Source organism: Salvelinus fontinalis, chromosome 7, assembly GCF_029448725.1.
Source record: "Salvelinus fontinalis isolate EN_2023a chromosome 7, ASM2944872v1, whole genome shotgun sequence".
Classification (NCBI taxonomy): Eukaryota; Metazoa; Chordata; class Actinopteri; order Salmoniformes; family Salmonidae; genus Salvelinus; species Salvelinus fontinalis.
Genome location: NC_074671.1, coordinates 17,697,343 through 17,720,000, shown reverse-complemented (window position 1 = coordinate 17,720,000; position 22,658 = coordinate 17,697,343). Strand labels below are relative to the sequence as shown.

General features: G+C 43.5%; 1 protein-coding gene across 3 annotated transcripts; it reads left to right on the top strand.

Annotated features, from left to right (window-relative positions):
* The first annotated feature begins 195 nt into the window (after window positions 1–195).
* On the top strand, window positions 196–16,911 carry LOC129859126 (armadillo repeat-containing protein 1-like). Of its 3 annotated transcripts, none has more exons than XM_055928514.1 (7): window positions 196–439; window positions 1,381–1,568; window positions 3,229–3,320; window positions 11,419–11,611; window positions 12,238–12,354; window positions 12,471–12,545; window positions 14,282–16,911. In XM_055928514.1, the coding sequence occupies exons 2-7, from the start codon at window positions 1,428–1,430 to the stop codon at window positions 14,474–14,476; spliced, it is 813 nt and encodes a 270-aa protein (XP_055784489.1). In that variant the 5' UTR covers window positions 196–439; window positions 1,381–1,427; the 3' UTR covers window positions 14,477–16,911. The 3 variants fall into 3 exon arrangements, with proteins under 3 accessions (XP_055784489.1, XP_055784487.1, XP_055784488.1); XM_055928512.1 differs by having other exon boundaries at window positions 208–439; window positions 1,381–1,589; XM_055928513.1 differs by lacking the exon at window positions 196–439 and adding an exon at window positions 446–544 and having other exon boundaries at window positions 1,381–1,589.
* Window positions 16,912–22,658: the final 5,747 nt, after the last annotated feature.

Here is a 22,658-nt window from a genome sequence, read left to right as displayed (position 1 = left end):
CTTGCATAACGTGGACAGTTGTGAAATGTCAAGTAACATTAATTAATTGTCAGTAGTTTACTGTCACTGTCTTTTGTATAATAATTTGGTCAAATACATTACATTCTTGAATACCGCTACATTCGATCAAGGTCGTGACAATTTGTTAACGTAAAACCTTCGATGAATGGCTCTTCGCCTTGTCGGTCACAACTGAACTGTCCAATCAGCTGTCTTCAAACTGAGACCGTGATGAATTCAATATGGACGTAAAATGTACCAGTTAGCCAGCTAGCTAGCTTTTTGCCGAAATCTAGTTAATTCCCAAGCTTCTGTTTTATTTCGATGTTGTGACGGAAACACTTGTCTCTGTTTCTCACAACTGCTTAGTTTCTTTTCAACCGCAGTGTATTTGCGTTTTTTAAATAATTCAAACAGGGGGAGATCACTTGGAGAAAAGGTAATAATATGCTAACGATAACTAGCTAGATTTCTAGCCCAGCTCCTGCTTGTCCTGGGCGTGTTTTCAGATGTTCTGCGTAGACAACAATGCTACACAAGCAAGGTGAAGTAGCCAGCTAATTAGTAACTCTTGCAGTTCTGATAATAAACATGGATGGCCCTTCACTGTAATTATCCTGACAGTCTTAACCTGATAACTAGTTATGTGTTGTTGTTAGCTAGCTTGCTAACTAACTATTTTAACTATTGCTTTTAGCTATTGGTCTTGCTTGCCACGCCATGTGCACTGAGGAGTGCAGCTGCCTGGTTTATCAGAATAAAACCACGGGCATTCTCAAGAAAAAAAGATTAAGAACGCTATATTCACTTGGTTTTGGCCCATGGCATTAACGTTAGGCTAGTTGGGCCTTTTGCAGCCTTAACTTGTTAGCCTCCATAAAACGTCAGCGCCCTTATTTACTATGCACATATATATTCACAATGGGCAGGGCCATATATCAGAACACTCTGCTGATACCATATCAGTAGCTAACTACATTGCTTTAACCTATGTTATCATGTTTAAATGTGGACTCCCACGCTTTATTTTTCAGCCAAGTGCCTAAAGAAAGAAACTAACGTTAGCTAACTGCTGTAGTTAGCTAGCTAGTTGACATAGCTAGAAATATCGGTAGGTCTACACACCAAGATAATGGTAATGCATTTCAAGTGACCTGTCAAACTGATTGTTTTTCACAAATCACAATATGTTGCTCATACTGATTACAGTATTTGAACAGGTTGATACATCATTACCATTTAATATTTGCAGTTTGTTTTGGTCATGCAGTTTGCCAAAAATAAAAGCATTTAGAGACTTGTCACTGAAATGGATGTCATTGTAATTCATAGGTTCGGTACTGTACAGCTACATCTGACTTGATCCTATTATGTACACAGTGTGAAGAGGCTGGTTTGATGTGCACGACACTGAGAGAGGAGGCACCATGAGTGGGGAGCTGGATGCGCTGACTGTGGTGAACCAGCTACGAGATCTTGCAGCTGACCCCCTCAACAGACGAGCCATAGTACAGGACAATGGCTGCTTACCGGGGCTCATCCTCTTTCTGGACCACCCCAACCCTCAGGTCGTCTACTCCGCATTATTAGTAAGGCTCATCCACCACCATTTGACCGTTTTGTTGGTTATGCATAAGGTCACAAGTTTTTCCTGAACATATGACCTGGAAAAACTCCAGGCCCTATTATGCAGAAATGTGGCCTGCTCCTATGACACAATTATCAAAAGGAATTTGGAACAGGGAAGAAGGACAGTCTAATCTTGAGTGTACCATGCAGCATGCGGTAAGTCATTCATAACCGTCCGTCCAGTGGTGTCAGGACAGGTTAGGTTAGAGTGACGGTGCGAAGGGCAATCCCTCCCTCTGTGTCGGTGCCAGGCAGAAACATTGATATTTACCCAGCAACATCTACAACAGCGTTTACCTTACTTGGTCCTGCCCCCCACCCCCGGGTGCATGTTTTATTTTTTGCCCTAGCACTACACAGGTGATTCAAGTAACCAACTCATCATCAAGCTTTGATTATTTGAATCAGCTGTCTAGTGTTATGGCAAAAAACAAAACGTGCACCCAGGAGAGGCCTCAGGACCGAGTTTGGGAAACCCTGTTCTAGAAGAACCCTGTAGAGGAACCAGGGGATTGGTGTCGTCTGGTGCCTGGTGTGGCTCTCTGATGCCAGGCTGTAATAATGTTAATTAAAACTAGTTGCAAAATAAACGAAAAAATATCAAACGAATAAAAAAGTGGTAGGTTGCATCACCCATATCTGAGACTGCAACAAAATTACAGTTGTATTTTCTTGTAGCTACATGATAAACAATGTCAGTGTTTGAAGAAGAGTGTTCTCGGGCACATCTCCTAGGATACACACACACACATCTGAGTGCTTTATTTAATAGTTGTTATTTAGTGGTGACCTGGACAGTGTACACTCAAAGCCTGTACTTGTTGCATTGGTTATGCAACACACACACACACACACACACACACACACACACACACACACACACACACACACACACACACAGTACTAGCTCTCACCAGTGGTGTAAAGTACTTAAGAAAAAATACTTTAAAGTACTACTAAGTTGCTTTTTCAGCTATCTGTACTTTACTATTTATATTTTTTACTTCTAAATACCTAAAGAAAAGAAAATACCTTTTTACTCCATACATTTTTGCGGACACCCAAAAGTACTCATTCATTTTTATAGGGAAATGGTCCAATTCACTCACTTATCAAGAGAACATCCCTGGTCATTCCTACTGTGTTTGTAAATAATGTCTGAGTGTGCCCCTGGCTATCCGTAAATAAATAAACAAGAATTGTGCCATCTCCTTTGCTTAATATAAGGAATTTAAAAGTATTTATACTTTTACTTTTGATACTTAAGTATATTTTAGTAATTCCATTTTCATTTGATACTTAATTATATTTAAAACCAAATACTTTTAGACTTTTACTCAAGTAGTATTTTACTGGATGACTCACTTTTACTTGAGTCGTTTTCTATTAAGGTATCTTTACTTCTACTCCAGTATGAAATTTGAGTGCTTTTTCCATCACTGGCTCTCACTGCGCTGTAGTAGCTGGTTGGCTGCTCAGCTGTGATTGTGTGTATGCATCTTTGCCTGGCTGAGTTTTAACACACACACACATACACAACCAGAGAGAGTGATAGCCCTAGGTTTGTTTAAGCTGTAATGGCTTCCCTTGTCCTTCCAGGCAGTGCGCTACCTTGCAGAATGTCGGTCCAACAGAGAGAAGATGAAGGGAGAGCTTGGCATGATGCTGAGTCTGCAGAATGTCATGCAGAAGTAAGTCCCCTACCTGTCACCGCACTGCACTGTATCGGAATGAGCACACACACACTGCACTTTTCACTGAAAACCTGATCCTGATATTTCTCTTGTTTTCAGAGGACAATAATTGCCTCAGTGACTGTCTGCAAATTGTCTTGACAGGAAGGTTGTCCAAGGTTGCCATGTCAGGTTGAATTTGATTGATCCTGAATTAAAGTCTGCCGCTAAACAATTAATTCACTGTTTCTGCACATTTAGTGATTTAATGCAACCTGACACTTTTTTAATTTTTTTAATTTTACCCTTATTTAACTAGGCAAGTCGGTTAAGAACAAATACTTATTTTCAATGACGGCCTAGGAACAGTGGGTTAACTGCCTTGTTCAGGGGCAGAACAACACATTTTTACCTTGTCAGGGGATTTGATCTTGCAACCTTCCGGTTACTAGTCCAACACTAACCACTAGGCTACCTGCCACCCCGATCTAGTCAGTATCCCCACTGGTTTAAAAACAATTCTGAATAATGTTAGGGTTGCCAGGTATTTTTCTCATGGACAGTTATCGGCTAAGCAGCTAAGTCTACACTTTCATCGCTGCATCTGTCTTTTCAAATAAATACATGTTAATGTCCATTAAATGCCCTTTAGTTAGGCATAAAACATTAAACATTTAATTTTTCCTTACTGTAAACTAGGCCTGGGAATTGCCAGGAACCTCACGATACGATGTTATCACCATACTTATGTACCGATACGGTATGTGTTGAGATTTTATACTGCGATTTTTATTGCAGTTTGATGTTCCAAACATATTGCTTACTATATGTCTGCTGCAGAGGGATATGAGAGGATGATTAAAAAAATAAAAATCAGTCATGGACAGAAAAGTGCTGAAAGCAACATGTTGGCTCACTATTTAAAAAGAAGATGGGGAACCAGCTATAGCATGAAAAATACAGTTTTGGTGCAGGTACAACCCACTAGCATTAGCTAACGCTACCTAGCGGCAACAAAAACAAATATTTGTTTTTACTAATCGATACTCAGAGTCAAAGTATGGATTTGTAATATCGTCCAAAATAATATTGTGATTCCCCCCCCCCCCCTATCACTACTAAAAAAAAGTTGTTTAAAAAGAATGCCCTCTGTTACCTTTTGGGTACCTTGCTAAATCAATATGGCTTACACATTCTGGTCACCCAGTGGGGTCGCTAGACCTCCGAGGTGTGTGGTGCTCCAGATAGGGTTGTTGTGTGCTCCCCCTCCTAGTGAGAGTAACTGAAGGGTGTGTGGTAAGTGACTGCTGTTTATGATTGGCACTCAGAAGTGTGCCAGCGGTTGGCAGGCCTGGTATCAGGCTGTATTATCTTCTCCCAGGGCAAAACTCTCTGTGAGACTGACCCAGTCACTTCAGCTAGCAACAGGCCCTATCAAGATGGGTCCTGCGGTCACACCGACTCCCTCTGCTCCCATTCCACACAGTGACTTTGGGTGGAGGTCATTAATGGCTGGAGAGCCTGTGAACACAAGACTGAAGGGAAAGTCGAGCCAAGTTACCACTCCCAAGGCTCTGTATTATTATTATTGGTACAGAGATTTTGCTTGTGAATGGAGCTTTGTCTAGTCCATTCACACAGAAGACCAATGCCTATAGCATTCCTTAAGCCTGTCGCATGTCCGTCGCCCCCCACACACATTCTGAAATCACATTTTTGTCCCCCCCAGTTTTATCATTGGAATGCGATACAAAATGAGGCAACGGTGTGCTTTAGGACCATGCAGACGCCTCCAAGCTGTCGTGTAGGCTGTTTGGAGGGTTTATTCAACTGGATTAAAACATATAAATATAATATTATTTTTGTTCGTTTTGGTGTTCTGCTGTTGGCGCCACAATTTTTTCTTGAGGCAAGTCGATGTTTGGTGCCGAAGTCTACACCCCTTTGTCGGTGATAGGTCAACAGTAGGGGTGGGAACTATTGACAGGATGATTCAATTAAGTGTTTGCTCTCTTTCAACTAGAGAGACAGGGGAGCGGCAGGTAGTCTAGTGGTTAGAGCGTTGGATTGGTAACTGGAAGGTTGCAAGATCGAATCCCCGACCTGACACGGTAAAAATCTGTCGTTCTGCCCCTGAAGAAGGCAGTTAACCCACTGTTCCTAGGCCGTCATTGAAAATAAGAATTTGTTCTTAACTGACTTGCCTAGTAAAATAATAAAGATAGGCTCTACTGTCCAGCACACCACATGTTTTCATTGGTTATGGCGCATTTGCCGCTTGACACGCATGCCTGCATTGTGATACCAAAGATTGTTATAACTAAACCAATGGTAACAAGTTAGTCATAGTGGGCAGAACAAGCAAGTAGGGGGGCAGAGCCAAGCTAGCGAGATCCTATTGGAGGGTTCTAGCATCCTCTGCATATTTCCGTTAAGGAACGCCTACTCTGTGTGTTCGTGGTGCAATAACTCAATTTGCCTTTGCACTCCTCCTAAACAAGGCGATTTTAGAAAAAACGTTTGCAACGAGTAAAGTCTACAAACCTTAGTCCACCCCGTTCATAGCATATTCTAGTTTTCTGGACAGAACTGTATTGGGATCAAATTTTCAACAACGAAAATTTGTAGAATGTCAGCCAAAATCCATTTCGCACCATCTTCTCCCACTGTCTGCCATGTTTGGTAGTAAGTGGAATTGCCAAGTGGATGCTTCACATTTCTAATCTCAGCAAAAAAATAAATGGCCTCTCACTGTCAACTGCGTTTATTTCAGCAAACTTAACATGTGTAAATATTTCTATGAACATAACAAGATTCAACAACTGAGACATAAACTGAACAAGTTCCACAGACATGTGACTAACAGAACTGGAATAATGTGTCCCTGAACAAAGGGGGGGTCAAAATCAAAAGTAACAGTCAGTATCTGGTGTGGCCACCAGCTGCATTAAGTACTGCAGTGCATCTTTCCCTCATGAACTGCACCAGATTTGCCAGTTCTTGCTGTGAGATATTACCCCACTCTTTCACCAAGGCACCTGCAAGTTCCTCTGACTTTTCTGGGGGGAATGGCCCTAGCCCTCACCCTCTGATCCAACAGGTCCCAGACGTGCTCAATGGGATTGAGATCCGGGCTCTTCGCTGGCCATGGCAGAACACTGACATTCCTGTCTTGCAGGAAATCACGCACAGAACGAGCAGTATGGTTGGTGGCATTGCCATGCTGGTGGGTCATGTCAGGTTGAGCCTGCAGGAAGAGTACTACATGAGGGAAGAGGATGTCCTCCCTGTAATGGACAGCGTTGAGATTGCCTGCAATGACAAAAGCTCAGTCCGGTGATGCCACAGACCATAAAGGACCCTCCCTCCAAATTGATCCCGCTCCAGAGTACAGGCTTCGGTGTAACGCTCATTCCTTCGAGAATAAACGCGAATCCGACCATCACTCCTGGTGAGACAAAACCGCGACTCGTCAGTGAAGAGCACTTTTTGCCAGTCCTGCGTTCCTGGTGTAACTCAGGCAGTTGTTGCCATCCTGTACCTGTCCCGCAGGTGTGATTTTCGGATGCACCGATCCTGTGCAGGTGTTGTTATACGTGGTCTGCGAGGATGATCAGCTGTCCGTCCTGTCTCCCTGTAGAGCTGTCTTAGGCGTCTCACAGTACGGACATTGCAATTTATTTCCCTGGCCACATCTGCAGTCCTCATGCCTCTTTGCAGCATGCCTAAAGAATGTTCACGCAGGGACCCTGGGCATCTTTCTTTTGGTGTTTTTCAGAGTCCGTAGAAAGGCCTCTTTAGTGTCCTAAGTTTTCATAACTGTGACCTTAATTGCCTACCGTCTGTAAGCATTACGACCGTTCCACGGGTGCATGTTCATTCATTTTTTATGGTTCATTGAACAAGCATGGGAAACAGTGTTTAAACTCTTTGCAATAAACATCTGTGAAGTTATTTGGATTTTTACGAATTATCTTTGAAAGACAGCGTCCTGAAAAAGGGCTGTTTCTGTTTTGTTGCTGAGTTTACATCCAGTGAAATTGTCTCATTGTTCTATCTGTGGTGATACCCCAGCACCTACAGGGCACGACTGCTGTCTGTGGGTTGGTGGAATTTGTGGGTTGCCTTCAAAATAAGTCCCTTATTTAAAGTGATGAAAATGGAACACATGGTGGAATCATGCCATATTTGGATGAGATAATGCTAAACAAGTTTGCAATGTTTTTACATAATTTAATTAAACACAAATATTAATTTGACAATAAATAGAGAAAAACTATTGAAATCCCACTGATATATTAGACTGCATAATTGCATTGCGGGCATACATATGTTCACTGTGTACAGCCTTACCTCATTTCATGGGTGCACACTTCATAGGTATCAGCCTACTCAGTGACACCCACAGAACGCAACTATGTAGAGTTTTCATACATATTAGTTTTAACTCGTACTGAAGGACTCTGAAACCACTGTGAAATGAGCCACATTTAGCTCTGAGCGTTCAATGCACATAGTAAGTTAACTGATGAGGTAATGTGGCTTGTTTCAGAGTCATGCAATAAAGCTGAGACGCTAATATTTGGGTAAACTCTACATAGTTATGATCAGTGGGTGTCTGAGTAGGCTGATAATCAGTTTTAGGGGTGCACAATCCATAGGTAAGGCTGTACAGTGACCTCAGCTGACTGTAGTTTTCTGTCGGCGTAACCCTCTCAAGGTTCACTGTTTTATTGTTCACATTACTACATCTGTTATCTAGTTTGTGTGTCTTTCTTTTTTAATGCAGGTTGCTACAGGAGTTTGGCCCAAGCAGGCCTTTTATTCTTATTGGTGTTCTTTACTAGTGGTTTCTTTGCAGCAATTTGACCATGAAGGCCAGTTTCAAACAGTCTCCTCTGAAGAGTTGATGTTGACATGTGTCTGTTACTTGAACTCTGTGAAGCATTTATTTAGGCTGCAATTTCTGAGGCTGTTAACTCTAATGAACTTATCCTCTGCAGCGCAGGTAACTCTGGGTATTTCATTCCTGTGGCGGTCCTCATGAGAGCCAGTTTCATCATAGGGCTTGATGAGTTTTTGCGACTGCACTTTAAGAAACTTTCAAAGTTCTTGACATTTTCCGCATTGACTGACCTTCATGTCTTAAAGTAATGATGGAGTGTCATTTCTCGTTGCTTATATGAGGTGTTCTTGCCATAATATGGACTTGGTCTTTTACCAAATAGGGCTATCTTCTGTATACCACCTCTACCTTGTCACAACACAACTGATTGATTCAAACGCATTAATAAGGAAATCAATTCCACAAATGAACTTTTAACAAGGCACCCCTTTTCATTGAAATGTATTCCATGTGACTACCTCATGAAGCTGGTTGAGAGAATGCCAAGAGTATGCAAAGCTGTCATCAAGGCAAAGGGTGGCTACTTTGAAGATTCTCAAATATAAAATATTTTTTGGTTAACACATTTTTGGTTACTACATTATTCCTTATATGTTATTTCATAGTTTTGATGTCTTCACTATGCAGGAAATAGCAAAAAAATAAAACAAACCCTGGAATGAGTAGGTGTGTCCAAACTTTTGACGGGTACTATATGTATGTGGACACCTTTAAGGAATGAATGCCAGAATTGGAAGGCTGGTTTGCACAGCTCAACTATGCCAGACAAGACGTCATATCTGGTTTTATAGGCTGAATGATGTCTTGGTGACATACACTGCTCAAAAAAATAAAGGGAACACTTAAACAACACAATGTAACTCCAAGTCAATCACACTTCTGTGAAATCAAACTGTCCACTTAGGAAGCAACACTGATTGACAATAAATTTCACATGCTGTTGTGCAAATGGAATAGACAAAAGGTGGAAATTATAGGCAATTAGCAAGACACCCCCAAAAAAGGAATGATTCTGCAGGTGGTGACCACAGACCACTTCTCAGTTCCTATGCTTCCTGGCTGATGTTTTGGTCACTTTTGAATGCTGGCGGTGCTCTCACTCTAGTGGTAGCATGAGACGGAGTCTACAACCCACACAAGTGGCTCAGGTAGTGCAGTTCATCCAGGATGGCACATCAATGCGAGCTGTGGCAAAAAGGTTTGCTGTGTCTGTCAGCGTAGTGTCCAGAGCATGGAGGCGCTACCAGGAGACAGGCCAGTACATCAGGAGACGTGGAGGAGGCCGTAGGAGGGCAACAACCCAGCAGCAGGACCGCTACCTCTGCCTTTGTGCAAGGAGGTGCACTGCCAGAGCCCTGCAAAATGACCTCCAGCAGGCCACAAATGTGCATGTGTCAGCATATGGTCTCACAAGGGGTCTGAGGAACTCATCTCGGTACCTAATGGCAGTCAGGCTACCTCTGGCGAGCACATGGAGGGCTGTGCGGCCCCAAAAAGAAATGCCACCCCACACCATGACTGACCCATCGCCAAACCGGTCATGCTGGAGGATGTTGCAGGCAGCAGAACGTTCTCCACGGCGTCTCCAGACTCTGTCACGTCTGTCACGTCTGTCACGTGCTCAGTGTGAACCTGCTTTCATCTGTGAAGAGCACAGGGAGCCAGTGGCGAATTTGCCAATCTTGGTGTTCTCTGGCAAATGCCAAACGTCCTGCACGGTGTTGGGCTGTAAGCACAACCCCCACCTGTGGACGTCGGGCCCTCATACCACCCTCATGGAGTCTGTTTCTGACCGTTTGAGCAGACACATGCACATTTGTGGCGGTGTTGCTTCCTAAGTGGACAGTTTGATTTCACAGAAGTGTGATTGACTTGGAGTTACATTGTGTTGTTTAAGTGTTACCTTAATTTTTTTGAGCAGTGTATATACTATTAGCCTGCAGGGGCATCCTGGGACCGTCACAGTGTGGCAGTACTGACCACGTATGTCTGTGTCAAGGAATACTGCTGTCCTCTAGCCATGCTCTGTTGTCTCCACAAAGGAGACAATGTACTTAGCTCATGTATGCTTTATAAATCATATTGATTTACTGATAAATTATCAGTCTCTCTGATTCGACAGGGATGATTTACTTATGTCTACATTTCTCTGTTAAAGATGCACTATGTAGAAATTGCTCCGCCATTTCCTGGTTGCTAAATTTGTAATAGTTCGCTAAATTTGTAATAGGTCGCCTAATTTCAGTTTTTAACGAAACAAGTATAGTGTAGATAATCATTTTACCATCTAAACCACTGTGAAATATATTTTCCATAACCACACACATTGTATTTCTATCTGTTTTGAAGCTTGTTTACAAAACCAAAGTAAAAGACTCAAAAACAGAACTTTATCATGGGAAGCATAGACACCGCACACAGAACAGATCTAACGGTTCTTAGACTTGCGTTCAATGAGTGACAGATCTATAACACACATTTCCATGTGAATTTGGTCAACAACAAAAAAGAAGTGACACATTGCAGCTTTTAAATGACATTAGACTAATACTTTCATTAACAGTATTATTATTGAACCTTTTAGAGACGGACGGAGACCTTAGTGAATGTATGGTCGTTTTATGAGTGTAGTGTGGTCATTTCTCCTCCTACGAGGCTGGCTATTTATACAGTGGAAAGGTTAGGTGGTGACAGGCCTGTCACACTGGCTCTCTGTAGGGGACCACCCCCCCATCCCACCCTACCTCCTCCATGCAGCTGGACAGCTGTCTTACTGTGCGTCTGGCAATGAGACTACCTCTAGAAATATCAACCACTCAGCCCAGTGGGCATTGGGAGAGACTTGGACAGGCTTAGACCACAGGAGAGGACACCCAGCTGTAATGGAGACCACCGTTGTCGTGTTGAGGGGAAGAGTAGACATGGAAACTTTACTGTTTATGCGTCCACTTCCTTATTGACTTGGATTCATTGGTACCATCTTGCCCTTGTCTGGATTTGAAGAGAGGACTTGGACACGACGAAAGTCAAGGTTATTGAAATAACATGTGAAAAATGAAAAATCTCTCACACAGCAAGTATGCCTTTGTTTGCTGAGACAACTGTCCACAAAATTATTTGATTTTTTTTTTTACTTTTGATACTTAGCCTCTCTTTCTCCCACCCTCTATTCTCCCCCTCCCATCCCTCTCCTCCCTAACCCCCCCTCAGGAGCACCTCCCCAGGGGAGACCAAGCTGCTGGCATCTGAGATTTATGAGATTCTGCAGGCGGCTGGTAATGACCAGGCAGAGCAGGCCGAGGCTGAAGCCGCCTCCTGCAGACGCAAGGCCCACTTCTTCCTGGGCTCCACCAACAAGAGGGCCAAGACCGTGGTGCTGCACATCGACGGCCTGGACGACTCAGTGAGTGGATGGTGGTGTTCTCACATTGTACACACACAATCCCATAACACACCTGAGGAGAGCAGTTTGCCAGACCAACGGCCCAGGCTCCAGTCCAAACTGGCTGCTTGCTTCATGACTTTTTGCCTTTTAATGTGTCTCCTTGGGATGAAAACAGGTGAAAAAATAGAATCTCTTTCTTCGTTATTGTGATAGGTTAACACAGTTGATAAGTCACCATCTCTAAGAACCCTTGAGTTGGGCATATTGTCGCCCTGTTGTCAATGTGACCACACAGTCTTAACACACATTGTCAAGTAATGTGGGTCAGTGTTGTAAATGTCAGCCATTGAACAGCAGGGTGTTGAGATTAAACCTGAACATCACACCACAGGAGAGCTGCACCTGTCACTGATCACATTACACCAGACAGACAGCCTCAGTGACCAACACTCATACCACAAGACAATGGAAGATGAGCTCTTTTGACATTTCATGTCTATTACCGTGTTGTATATGTATGCAACATTAAACCCCTTCATCTGAATAGAATGTGAAGGTTTACAGGGTTTCTGGGTGACCATTTTATTTAAGACTGAATTGGTCTTGTCCTCTGCACAACTTCCCTGTCTCTCTCCATCCCTCAGACTCGTAGAAGTCTGTGTGAGGAGGCCCTGCTGAAGATCCCAGGGGTGATCAGCTTCACCTTCCAGATGGCTGTGAAGAGGTGTGTGGTCAGGATCCGCTCTGACCTCAAGGCTGAGGTGAGTTACCCTCTCCACAATGTCATTCCACGGCACTGGGAAATGGATGATGAACATCCCTTTTTTGATTACTTTGTGATCCTGTGATGAAGAACATCCATCTTTGTGTTCCTCAGGAGCTGGGCACGGCCATCAACTCCACCAAGGTGATGAAGGCTGCACAGGTGGTGAAGGGAGAAGATGGAGGAGAGGTAAGTGGAGGGAGGGAGGGATAGTACTGTCAAATGAAATTACAACTCACTTTACAGTAAAACAAGCAAATGAAGGTGAACAGAAGCTAATAATATAAAACAAAATCATTTAGAAATAATTTATTCAAGGCTGTGCTAAATAACTAAAATAATTGATTAATCTTCAGGCTAAAAGGGAAACATCATTTAAAAACATCAAACAGAAACATCATTTAAAAACCTCCCCTGTGTCTGGCCTTCTTACCTGACAGGGCAAGTCATTGGGTTATTGTTGTGCTGTTGCAGCTTTGGCTAGGGCTTATTGTTTTTCAAAATGTCCACAGCCAATGGGAGTAGGCATGGTAGAGCTCTTTGAAAACCCATACGTCTGTAGCTGCTGCGTGCTGGGAATATGTTTATATCCTGGTGTGCTTGGGATGGTAGCTTGATCACAGATGAATCTTGGTTATTTGGAGTGACACCATTAGCAGGTCAGCTCTCTAACCTGAGGGGATTACTCACCGCCAGGTCACATGACCAATCCCAGCATGCCCTGGGAGCAGTGTGGCACTACACCATGTATCTTTGGGAAACTGCAACCCCCATCAGAGGAGAAGAGCCAGCAACAGAACTCCCACTCCCGTCTGAAGTAGTTAGATTAGGGGGAGTTTTCTTCCTTGAGGTGCTCAATCATGGCTTGAAATGTCCCTCTCCAACAAGCCACAGCTCCTCACTGACCTGCTGCTGTTCCTGTTATGTCCATCAGGGGGCAGAGCTGGTTCATTTAGGTTTCAGAGATGACACTGGAGAGGTAGAGAATAGCTTGAAATTGCCTGAGCCTGGTGTTGTTTTGTCTGCACTGTTTTTGTCCCCCACAATGAAATCGGGGATGGGACTGTGGATCTGTCTACGTCTGTATGTTCGTCACATGCAATATCTTAGACAGCACTGGCCCGATTTTGACGTAACTTCTGTGAATGATGCGTCTTGTCGTAGAGATCTTACATTTACATAATTACACAGATTGTCAAGATGGTGGCGCTATAACAAGCGATTGCAAATGCCAGCCTTGAAAGGTCACGCCACCTCGTTTGACCTGAAGTCATGAAATTTGGTACATAGGTCCCTCTCCTCACAAAGGAACACATTTACCTCAGGGACCCATAATGTCTGCTATGATGGATTTTAGCCTTTTAAAATTTTGTGGGAAAAAATTAAAATGCCAGTCCTCTGGCACTGAATGACTGATCTGCATGAAACTTGATATGTTGCATCTATGGACAAAGGTCTACCATCACACAATATTTTCCAGACTTGTTCCTAAAACAACATGGCCACTATTGACCAATAAACATTAACGTGGGCGTGGTCTGGCACATAAATGCATACAATTCAGTCACAGATATTCATGTTGTAAGACAATTTGGTAAACATGTTGCAAAAACTGTCAAGACTCAACATTTGCAAGAACATTCATATCGACCACATGGTGGCACTATAACGGGGACATATTTTGTTACTACCAGTATAGTCTAGTTTGAATTGTTGTCACTAATTGGCCCAAGGGGTGGGGGCTGCATCATTTGTGGGGGATGACATGTTTACTGTTGCCTTGTTTAATTAAACCAGTTTGCCACTAGGCAGGGATTCTGAACAATTGTTGTCTATCTCTCTCTCCCCCCTCCCTCCGTCTGTCCCACCTTCCCTTCCACCGTCCTTACGTCCCACCCTCTCCCTCCCTCCGTCTGTTCCCCCAGCTGATGCTTCCATTCCAGGAGGGTGCGGAGGTTGTGGTGGTGGAACACAATGTGGACGTCCCAGACTACCTCCCTGAGGAGGAAAGCCCGTCTCAGGAGCAGGACAAGGCCGTGACCCGTGTGGGTTCCATCACAGATGGTGTGGGCTGGCTCAGCACCGCCGCCAACTTCCTGTCCCGCTCCTTCTACTGGTGACCACTTCCTGTGTCAGTACCCATCGTCAAAACCCCAAACTACCAACTGATGGTCGGTCGCCTTAGCCCACCAACCCTGCCTAGCCCCTTCCCCGGTCATCCAGCCCTTCTACTCTCTAGTCCCTCTCAGCAGCCACACAGAGTACCACTCTGCTCAGTGTCTATATGGAGCACTGGACTGCCATGCGCACCCTGAATAGGGTTGCAAAATCCCAGGAACTTTCAATAAATTCCCTGGTTTTCCAGATATCCCAGTTGGAGGATTCCTGGAATCAGGAGGGAATAAGCAGGAAAACTGGTAGCCTCCTTCCAGGATTTCTGGAAAAGCAGGTCATTTATTGAAAGTTCCTGGAATAACCTTCACTTGTATATAAGAGGAAATAAGCTAAGAACATGCTAGCTACTGTACCACAGGTAAAGCACTGCACACTAAATACACATTCAATCGTTACACATTATGCACCTCACAAGCCATCGACAGAGGACTTCAGAATCAGCTTCTCTTCTTTTCCTTTAGAAAATGAGCTTTCTCTGATGCCCGACGGTCCATCATCTCTTTGAAACCAAATTGCATTGTGGGAATGCATGGCGTTGCGTAGTCTTCTGAGTTGGAGCGATTGCATTGGATGATGCTGCGCTTGTGGAAATAGGTTATTTTTGTGCATGAGTTTGAGTTCTCATCTTTTCCTCATTTTAAAAAAACGTTGTTTTTTTTCACCTTTTTCTGTTTTGCCAATCTCTAATTAACTTTTGGTTCCCTCATGTGGGGAGCCTGTTTAAAGCATGCTGTAATTATTTTGTGTGTGCTGATCTTGCTTTTCGCCTTTCCTCAATCCTTTGTGTGTGCCTTTTTGATGCTTTGCTGCAATTTATTTATTATTAGTGGTCCATTTTAACTTTGCTCTAAACCTTTGAAGCCTTGTGAATAATGCAATCTCGGTTCTCTACGTCCGGAGCTTATTTGCCCTAGCATTGTCATGTTTCTCACAGGGAGATGTCATATCTGTTGTAAGGAAACGAGACCCCAGCGAAGGCTGCGGTCCAGTCAGTCAAATGACACTAGCTTCCCCGTAGAGGACTGTTGATGCAGAAAGAAAAGGGAAATTGCGATGGTTACTGTTCTACTATAACCATCTGCATTGGTCCGCTTGTTACCTCTTAGTCTCCTAGGACTTGGGAATCCCTTGGTTGAACAATACAGTAGAGGTGTTCAGACAGATCGTTGTTGTGATGTATTGACTGACATCCTGAATTTACTTCTTAGTTCTTTCCCCTTCACGGTTTTCATATAGCATTATCATATGGCGGTCTGAGAGTAGTCAACTAGGCCTAAATCATTGTAGTGGAGAAAAGTATCTCCACCTAAATGTCTCTCAACCTAAAGCTCATCAACATCTTCACTATTGTGGCCCAGCCACTTTAATGTTTGTTTTAGCCCCTTTAGCCAGCAGTGTCCTTAAAACAAAGTACACACACACACCATTGCTGCTGAGAGGAAGACCCTAGAGGTGTAAGCAGCATCGGGGGGTGGATATGTACATTTTGTAATGGTCTCCAAGCTATGTTAATCTCAGTCCTGATTTCTGGAAGAAATCATGTTTTTTTCTGTTAGACAGTTCAACTTCGTCTCTATTTTACTTTGTTGAAAAATGGCACGGAATATATTTTTCAATGTAGATAACACCCTTTATCAAGAGGCTTTGACCAATTTCCGATACATTTAAAGTATGATGATACTGTAGGTTCTTGCAGAGAACTGGTTTTGGATTGACTTAATTTTCTTTTGAGAGCCCTTTCATGCCTGTAATCCTGCCTTCATGATCTCATCTGATTTGAGTGTGATTGACATGCATTGTGTAAAGGAAGTGCCGACCAGACAATGAATAGTCTCCTGCTGGAGGCCATACTCACAGCTCACATGGCTAGTCGAATAGTATGATTTTAAAATGACCTCAAAGAATTAGCCTAATAACATATATCCACTAAAGTGAGTGTCTCTTATCTAGCACCAGCCCTCAAAAGTAGTGCTTACCAACAACAACAACAACAACAACAAGTCATAGAATGAAGTTGAAATCATCAGTGTTATATTTAATCCCAATCCTTAGTCTTCCTTTTTTCGCTAACATCCACAGAATCAAGTCAAGATTTGCACCTCGTGGAGTTAATTCTATTATATGTTATACCCCTTGGACTGTTTATCATAAATACTTGAACACATTATTTTGTCTGTGTTGAAATCCTCCATGTGATATGCAGTTAGTTTTTAATCCCACCCTATCCTTTAATAGCCACTACATCAGGATGGCTGACAGAATCGTGTAGCAAGTCCTCAGAATAGTAGCTTCTTCTCATATACAGTGTATCTGCCATATAATGTATTGCAGATCTCAAAACATTTCATTCCTAATTCAAATATTAAAAATAATTACAATTGTTTGCGTCTGTTGTGATGTCGGCCGTGTGTTGTCAAATCAAATTTTATTTGTCACATGCGTCGAATACAACCAGTGTAGACCTTAAGGTGAAATGCTTACTTACAAGCACTTAACCAACAATGCAGTTTTAAGAAAAATAAGTGTTAAGTAAAAAATAGATAAGTACAAAAAAAATAACATGGTTGTATAGTTAGAGCAGCAGCGAGGCTATATGTACAAGGAAGTAGAGTACAGCAGTGTGTTGTCATGTCAGTAGAATGTTGTTGTCAGTAGTGTGTTGTGATGTCAGCAGGGTGTGGGTTGTGATGCAGTATTTATTTTAAACTGCATTGTTGGTTAGGAGCTCGTAAGTAAGCATTTCACTGTACACGTTGTAATCGTCACATTGACTAATAAAATTTGATTTGATGTCAGCAGAGTGTGTGCTGTGATGACGATCCTCATTTGAAGAGAATACTTTGGCCTAGGCACGCAGTCATCTACCACGGCCATAGTAGCTGTAAACCTGCTCGTGTTTCCAGATCAAAATGCTGAGGGTAGCAGAGAGAAAGGAGATATGATCAAATCTGTTTTCCTTGCAAGTGCAGAAATGTACTGCCATAGGACATCCCTCTGCTGTTACCGCAGCCTGGTCCACCTCCCCCAGCTGTTCCCCCAGCCTGGTCCACCTCCCCCTGCTGTTCCCCCAGCCAGGTCCATCTACCCATGCTGGTCTACCTCCCATAGGTGCTCCCCCAGCCTAGCCAGTCCACCTCCCTCTGCTGTTCCCCCAGCCTAGCCAGTCCACCTCCCGCTGCTGCTCCCCCAGCCTAGCCAGTCCACCCCCCCCCCCCAGAGGCAGTGCACATCTCTGGGTGGCTGTGCTCCTCTGTTCACCATGTGCCAGAGGGCTTGTCAGGCAAGTAGAGAGGCGTAGTTAGTGAATCTCACAGCTATCAGCTGGATGGATGTGGACTGGCTGGAGAGGAGACTGGGTATTTCCCTGTTGATTTTCATACAGATCAACGTGGAAGGATCTGGCCTTAATTTCACCCAACTTTATATGAGGTGAACAGTCCTGAACACAGAAGGCTCAGTGAGGGAAGGATCAAGAGTTCATTGAGGTCATGCAATGCTTTCTGTAAAACATTGCAATAATGTAACATATTGATTTTTTTGTTATTTATTATACATACCGGTACATCATTTGACCTTAAACTAAGATCCTGTTATTATGAACCCACCTATCATGGCCCCACCTATAACCTATTCCGAAGAAGCTACCCTGTATAGAAGACTGTCTGGTTCTCAGGGTAATGTGATGTGCTCTCCACTAGAGGGGGTCTCTTAGCTGAGAAAAAATGGAAATGACAAATTGTGACCAACAAATGTGAAAAACGACTCAAAATCCACCATTGTTCAATCTCATGTCAACGGAGAGGACATGGACAAACATACTGACAACTGTGTTTCTACATTAACAGAATAGATGCCTAAAAACAGACTTTGTCTGATTTAAGACTAGCAACTGTTTTAGCAATAGAGAGTTCTAGAGCAGTTCTCTGAAGTCAGGCCCATGATTCTATTAAAAGATTTGGGATGTATCGCCCCCCCCCCCCCCCCCCAAAAGTAAAGGGTAAGTAGAGCGAAGCAGTAATTGAACAGGGTAGTCGACGCGTTCAACCTTGACTTACATGGTTTCATAATTATCATTTAAAAATACCTGTCCTCTGGTTGTAGGCAATGTAGCATTGAGGAAAACCAAGTATATTATATTTTCTACCAGGGTTTTTCTTTTAACAAGTCTCATAAATTCTTTAAATATTCTTCCAATATTCACTCACAAACTCCTACAGATACACCCACACATTCTGAAGAAAGCAACTATTTGCCAGGGAGAGAAGTAACAGAGCCAGCTACACCTCCCTGCAGATCTAGAACTGTGTGTGCTGGGATTCTGGAATAGTGGAGAGAACTAGCAGCTTATCTTATTTTGAGAATGTTAATTACACAAAAAGGTTTTAATTTCTTGGATATTTCAAATAAGATTCCCTTTCCACTTCCACCCACATCTTGTCTGATCAAAAGGCACCAGTGCCCTTCTAAACACTCCTTGTTCGCCTGCGATATCAGCCCTTTTGCATATTTGTGCATACGTGTCGTCCATATCACTAGGAGCAGCGCTATATGCATTTTTAATCTATGCTTGCCGGGGATGAGGGCCTGAGTGTGAGGAGATGGATAGCGAAGAATGGTGTATCTGCGGAGCCGCTTTGACGATTTGATTCCAGGTTCAGCATCCAGTCAATGAGATCAGCTGTAAATCCTCCTGCTCTGTGCACGGCGTGAAATGATGTGACTCCTGTAATTTATGTCAAATAACTTTTCAGGATGTGTGAGTGTAGCAATCAGCGTTACAGAGGCACCATAACTCTTGGGCTGAGGGCCCCGGTGGAGATTTAATTGAGACATTTTTCTTTATCTTAAGCGCTGAGCGAGCGGCGTGTTGTTGTATAACGAGACGTAATGCCTCTCTTTAGATGGGGGGGGGGGGGGGGGGGGGGGTCAACGGCCTGGATGAGGGAAGGTCACAGGCTGACTGGGTTGGAGATCCAATTTTCTCATGCAGGGTTCAGTCTCTATGGGGAATAAAGAGTGGAAAGACACCGGAGGAGCACAGCACTGAGAGGCCAGTGATGTCATTATCATGCTAAACATTCAACGTTAATCTTTACAGTATCTCCAGGATCAATGGAGTCATGACACTTTTAGTTCAGCCAGGATGGGCAACACTGGAGGGCATAAATAAGTGTACTTGTCAGCCAGAAAAAGGCACAGAGAAGAAGACTATCACTATGTACCTTTGTTATTTAGAATGCTGTGTGGCCCCCACCCTCCGCCTATGGAGGATGTATTGTGGGTATTATTATTATTATGATTGCGTATATATCTACTGCCTGTGTGTAAGTAGTCATCCTTCCCTCCCTGTGAAATGGTCCTGATGAGATGCATGCCACACACGCACACACCAAGTGAGAGAGAGAGGCTGTAGCTCATAATTGTGGCCGTAGTTCATTATGACCCTCGGATGATTTGGAGCAGCCAGGGGAGCCTCGTCCTCTGACACCGCCACGTCCGCCCGGCGACAACCACTCCAGGCACTGATTGGTGGGATGAAATGTTGCCGTCGAAAATTAAAAGGTCCCAGTGTCAAAATAATTCATGATATGCATAATCTTCCTGGCCTGATGAAATGGCGGATATCTGGATTAGGAGGATAATAAAAGCGATCAGGCTGCAGTTAAAACTCTTTAGCAGGCGAAGGAGGGACGTGTCTGTTTTATCAGTGTCAAGAGTGCTGGATTATGGGGTCAAGATACTTCAAGGGTGTGTGTGTGTCCATGCTTCAATGTGTGTATGCATATTCCAGTGAATGGTGGTTCTCTCCACACCCCACCTGTGATTTGAATATCTGCTGTAATTGTCCCAAAACCGCTCATCAGTGGATCTGCCGTCCACCATTAGGGCTCAACAATATGGTGTGACATTCGAATTCCCCCCAATGACAGGTTATTAGGAGAGCCAAGCAGCCGGCACATAATTAAGCACCATAACGTTGACCTGTAATGTGAAGTAATGCTGAGAATGAATGGCAGGGAATGAAATAGGCACTTTGTTATAACACAGGAAAAGTGAGGGGGGTAGTTGGGCTAACCTTGTATGACAGCAGGATCATTTTTACAACTACTTTCCTCTCTGGATTTGTCTTTGTAACAGGTGGGTAATATGGGCAGGTTGAGTAGCTGGGGGATGGCTGTGCTCCTTATAGGAGATTGTTTGACAACTGAGTTTATGCGATAAACTAGTATTCATTGTTGACCAGTTGTACTTAGGCTTCTCTTTCTCCTAAACTTAAAGATAACGTTGATGTAATTTCATGCACTTTACTTCCAGTGCTCTACATATGTGTGATATGAACAATGCCAATCTGCCATGAAAATAACCCCAAAAGTCAATTTTACTTGTTATTTTACCATTGAACTGCAGATTGTGAATCAATCCTTTACATTGAGCATATCAATGACGGAATCTATTTGAAGCTGCAGTACATGGCTGATATGGGACAGCAAAGAAAACATGTACATTTTCCATGTGGCACTGAAGCCTGTTACACAACTCAAGGCATGTTGGCTGCGGCCTCCGTCCGCCTTCTCCTCTCCAACAGCTAGTGGACGTCGTGATGAGCAATGGATCCATCTGGTGTGTCCTCTCCTCCAACTGGTGTGTCCTCTCCTCCAACTGGTGTGTGAACATGAAGTATAGATTACATTTTTACCAGCCCAGAGCCACTGCTACCTGGAAGATATGGCCTATACACTGAGTGTACAAAACATTAGGAACCTTCCTAGTATTGAGTTACACCTTTTGCCCTCAGAACAGCTTAAAGTTTTCGGGGCATGGACTCTACAAGGTACCAAAAGGGATGGCATTGGACATGGGAAACTGACCTCTGACCTCATTTGATTGTGTAAACTCAAGGCCCTAAACAGGTCAAAGTAGTATTTATACTGAACAAAAATATAAACACGTCATGCAACAATTTCAAAGGTTTTACTGGGTTACAGTTCATATAAGTAAGTAAATTAATTAGGCCCGAATCTATAGATTTCGCATGACTGGGCAGGAATGCAGACATGGGTAGGCCTGGGAGGGCATAGGCCCACCCATTTGGCAGCCAGGCCCAGCCAATCAGAATTAGTTTTCCCCCACAAAATGGCTGTATTACAGACAGAAATAACCTAATACTGTACAGTGTAGGTTAATGTAGTCAAGACAGTGTTTTTCTATAGGCAAGAGAGCATCATGTTTAAATGAGACTCATTACCTATTATTTTATATACACATTAAATGTGGTTTTATGGATGAATTCACATGTTAATTTACACAGTTCTAGAAGTCTTAGCCAGCCACCTGGTTATCAGTGTTGATTGAATGGTAGTCTCTCTCACCTCCAGACCTAGATGTAAAGTAACACTGTATGCTGAGGGCCTGTGGAATTGCGGGTTTGTGGCAGGGCTGTTGAACAGAAGGTATGTACTCTTCTTTCCCTGTCTCTTTCTTTCCATCTCTTCCTCTCTCCTGGTCTCTCCCTCCCTCGCTACCTCTCTTCATCCATCTCTCTCTATTAGTCCTCCCTCACCCCCTTTTCATAACGGTGACAGATGGCTTCAGATGAATCTCTCATAATCATGTCAGTACGGGTCCTCCGATCCCAATTCAACACATTTCATCAGAGAGAGAATTACACACAGATAATGCCTGCTGCTAGAACAGACAACAAAGGCACACAACGATGGGCCTGGCAAACAAGAGTTCCTTTAATCATGTGACTCCTGTTACACCACCTCACCCTCTTACCACAACAGAATGAACCCTGTCACACCACCTCACCCTCTTACCACAACAGAATGAACCCTGTCACACCACCTCACCCTCTTACCACACCACCTCACCCTCTTACCACAACAGAATGAACCCTGTCACACCACCTCACCCTCTTAACACAACAGAATGAACCCTGTCACACCACCTCACCCTCTTACCACACCACCTCACCCTCTTACCACAACAGAATGAACCCTGTCACACCACCTCACCCTCTTACCACAACAGAATGAACCCTGTCACATCACCTCACCCTCTTACCACACCACCTCACCCTCTTACCACAACAGAATGAACCCTGTCACACCACCTCACCCTCTT

Bases quoted from the DNA above. Each gene is read 5' to 3' on its own strand.
- LOC129859126 (XM_055928512.1), top strand. From the start codon at position 1,428: ATGAGTGGGGAGCTGGATGCGCTGACTGTGGTGAACCAGCTACGAGAT. The intron at 3,321-11,418 runs GTAAGTCCCCTA...ACCCCCCCTCAG, and splicing joins CTGCAGAATGTCATGCAGAA to GAGCACCTCCCCAGGGGAGA. The intron at 12,355-12,470 runs GTGAGTTACCCT...TGTGTTCCTCAG, and splicing joins GCTCTGACCTCAAGGCTGAG to GAGCTGGGCACGGCCATCAA.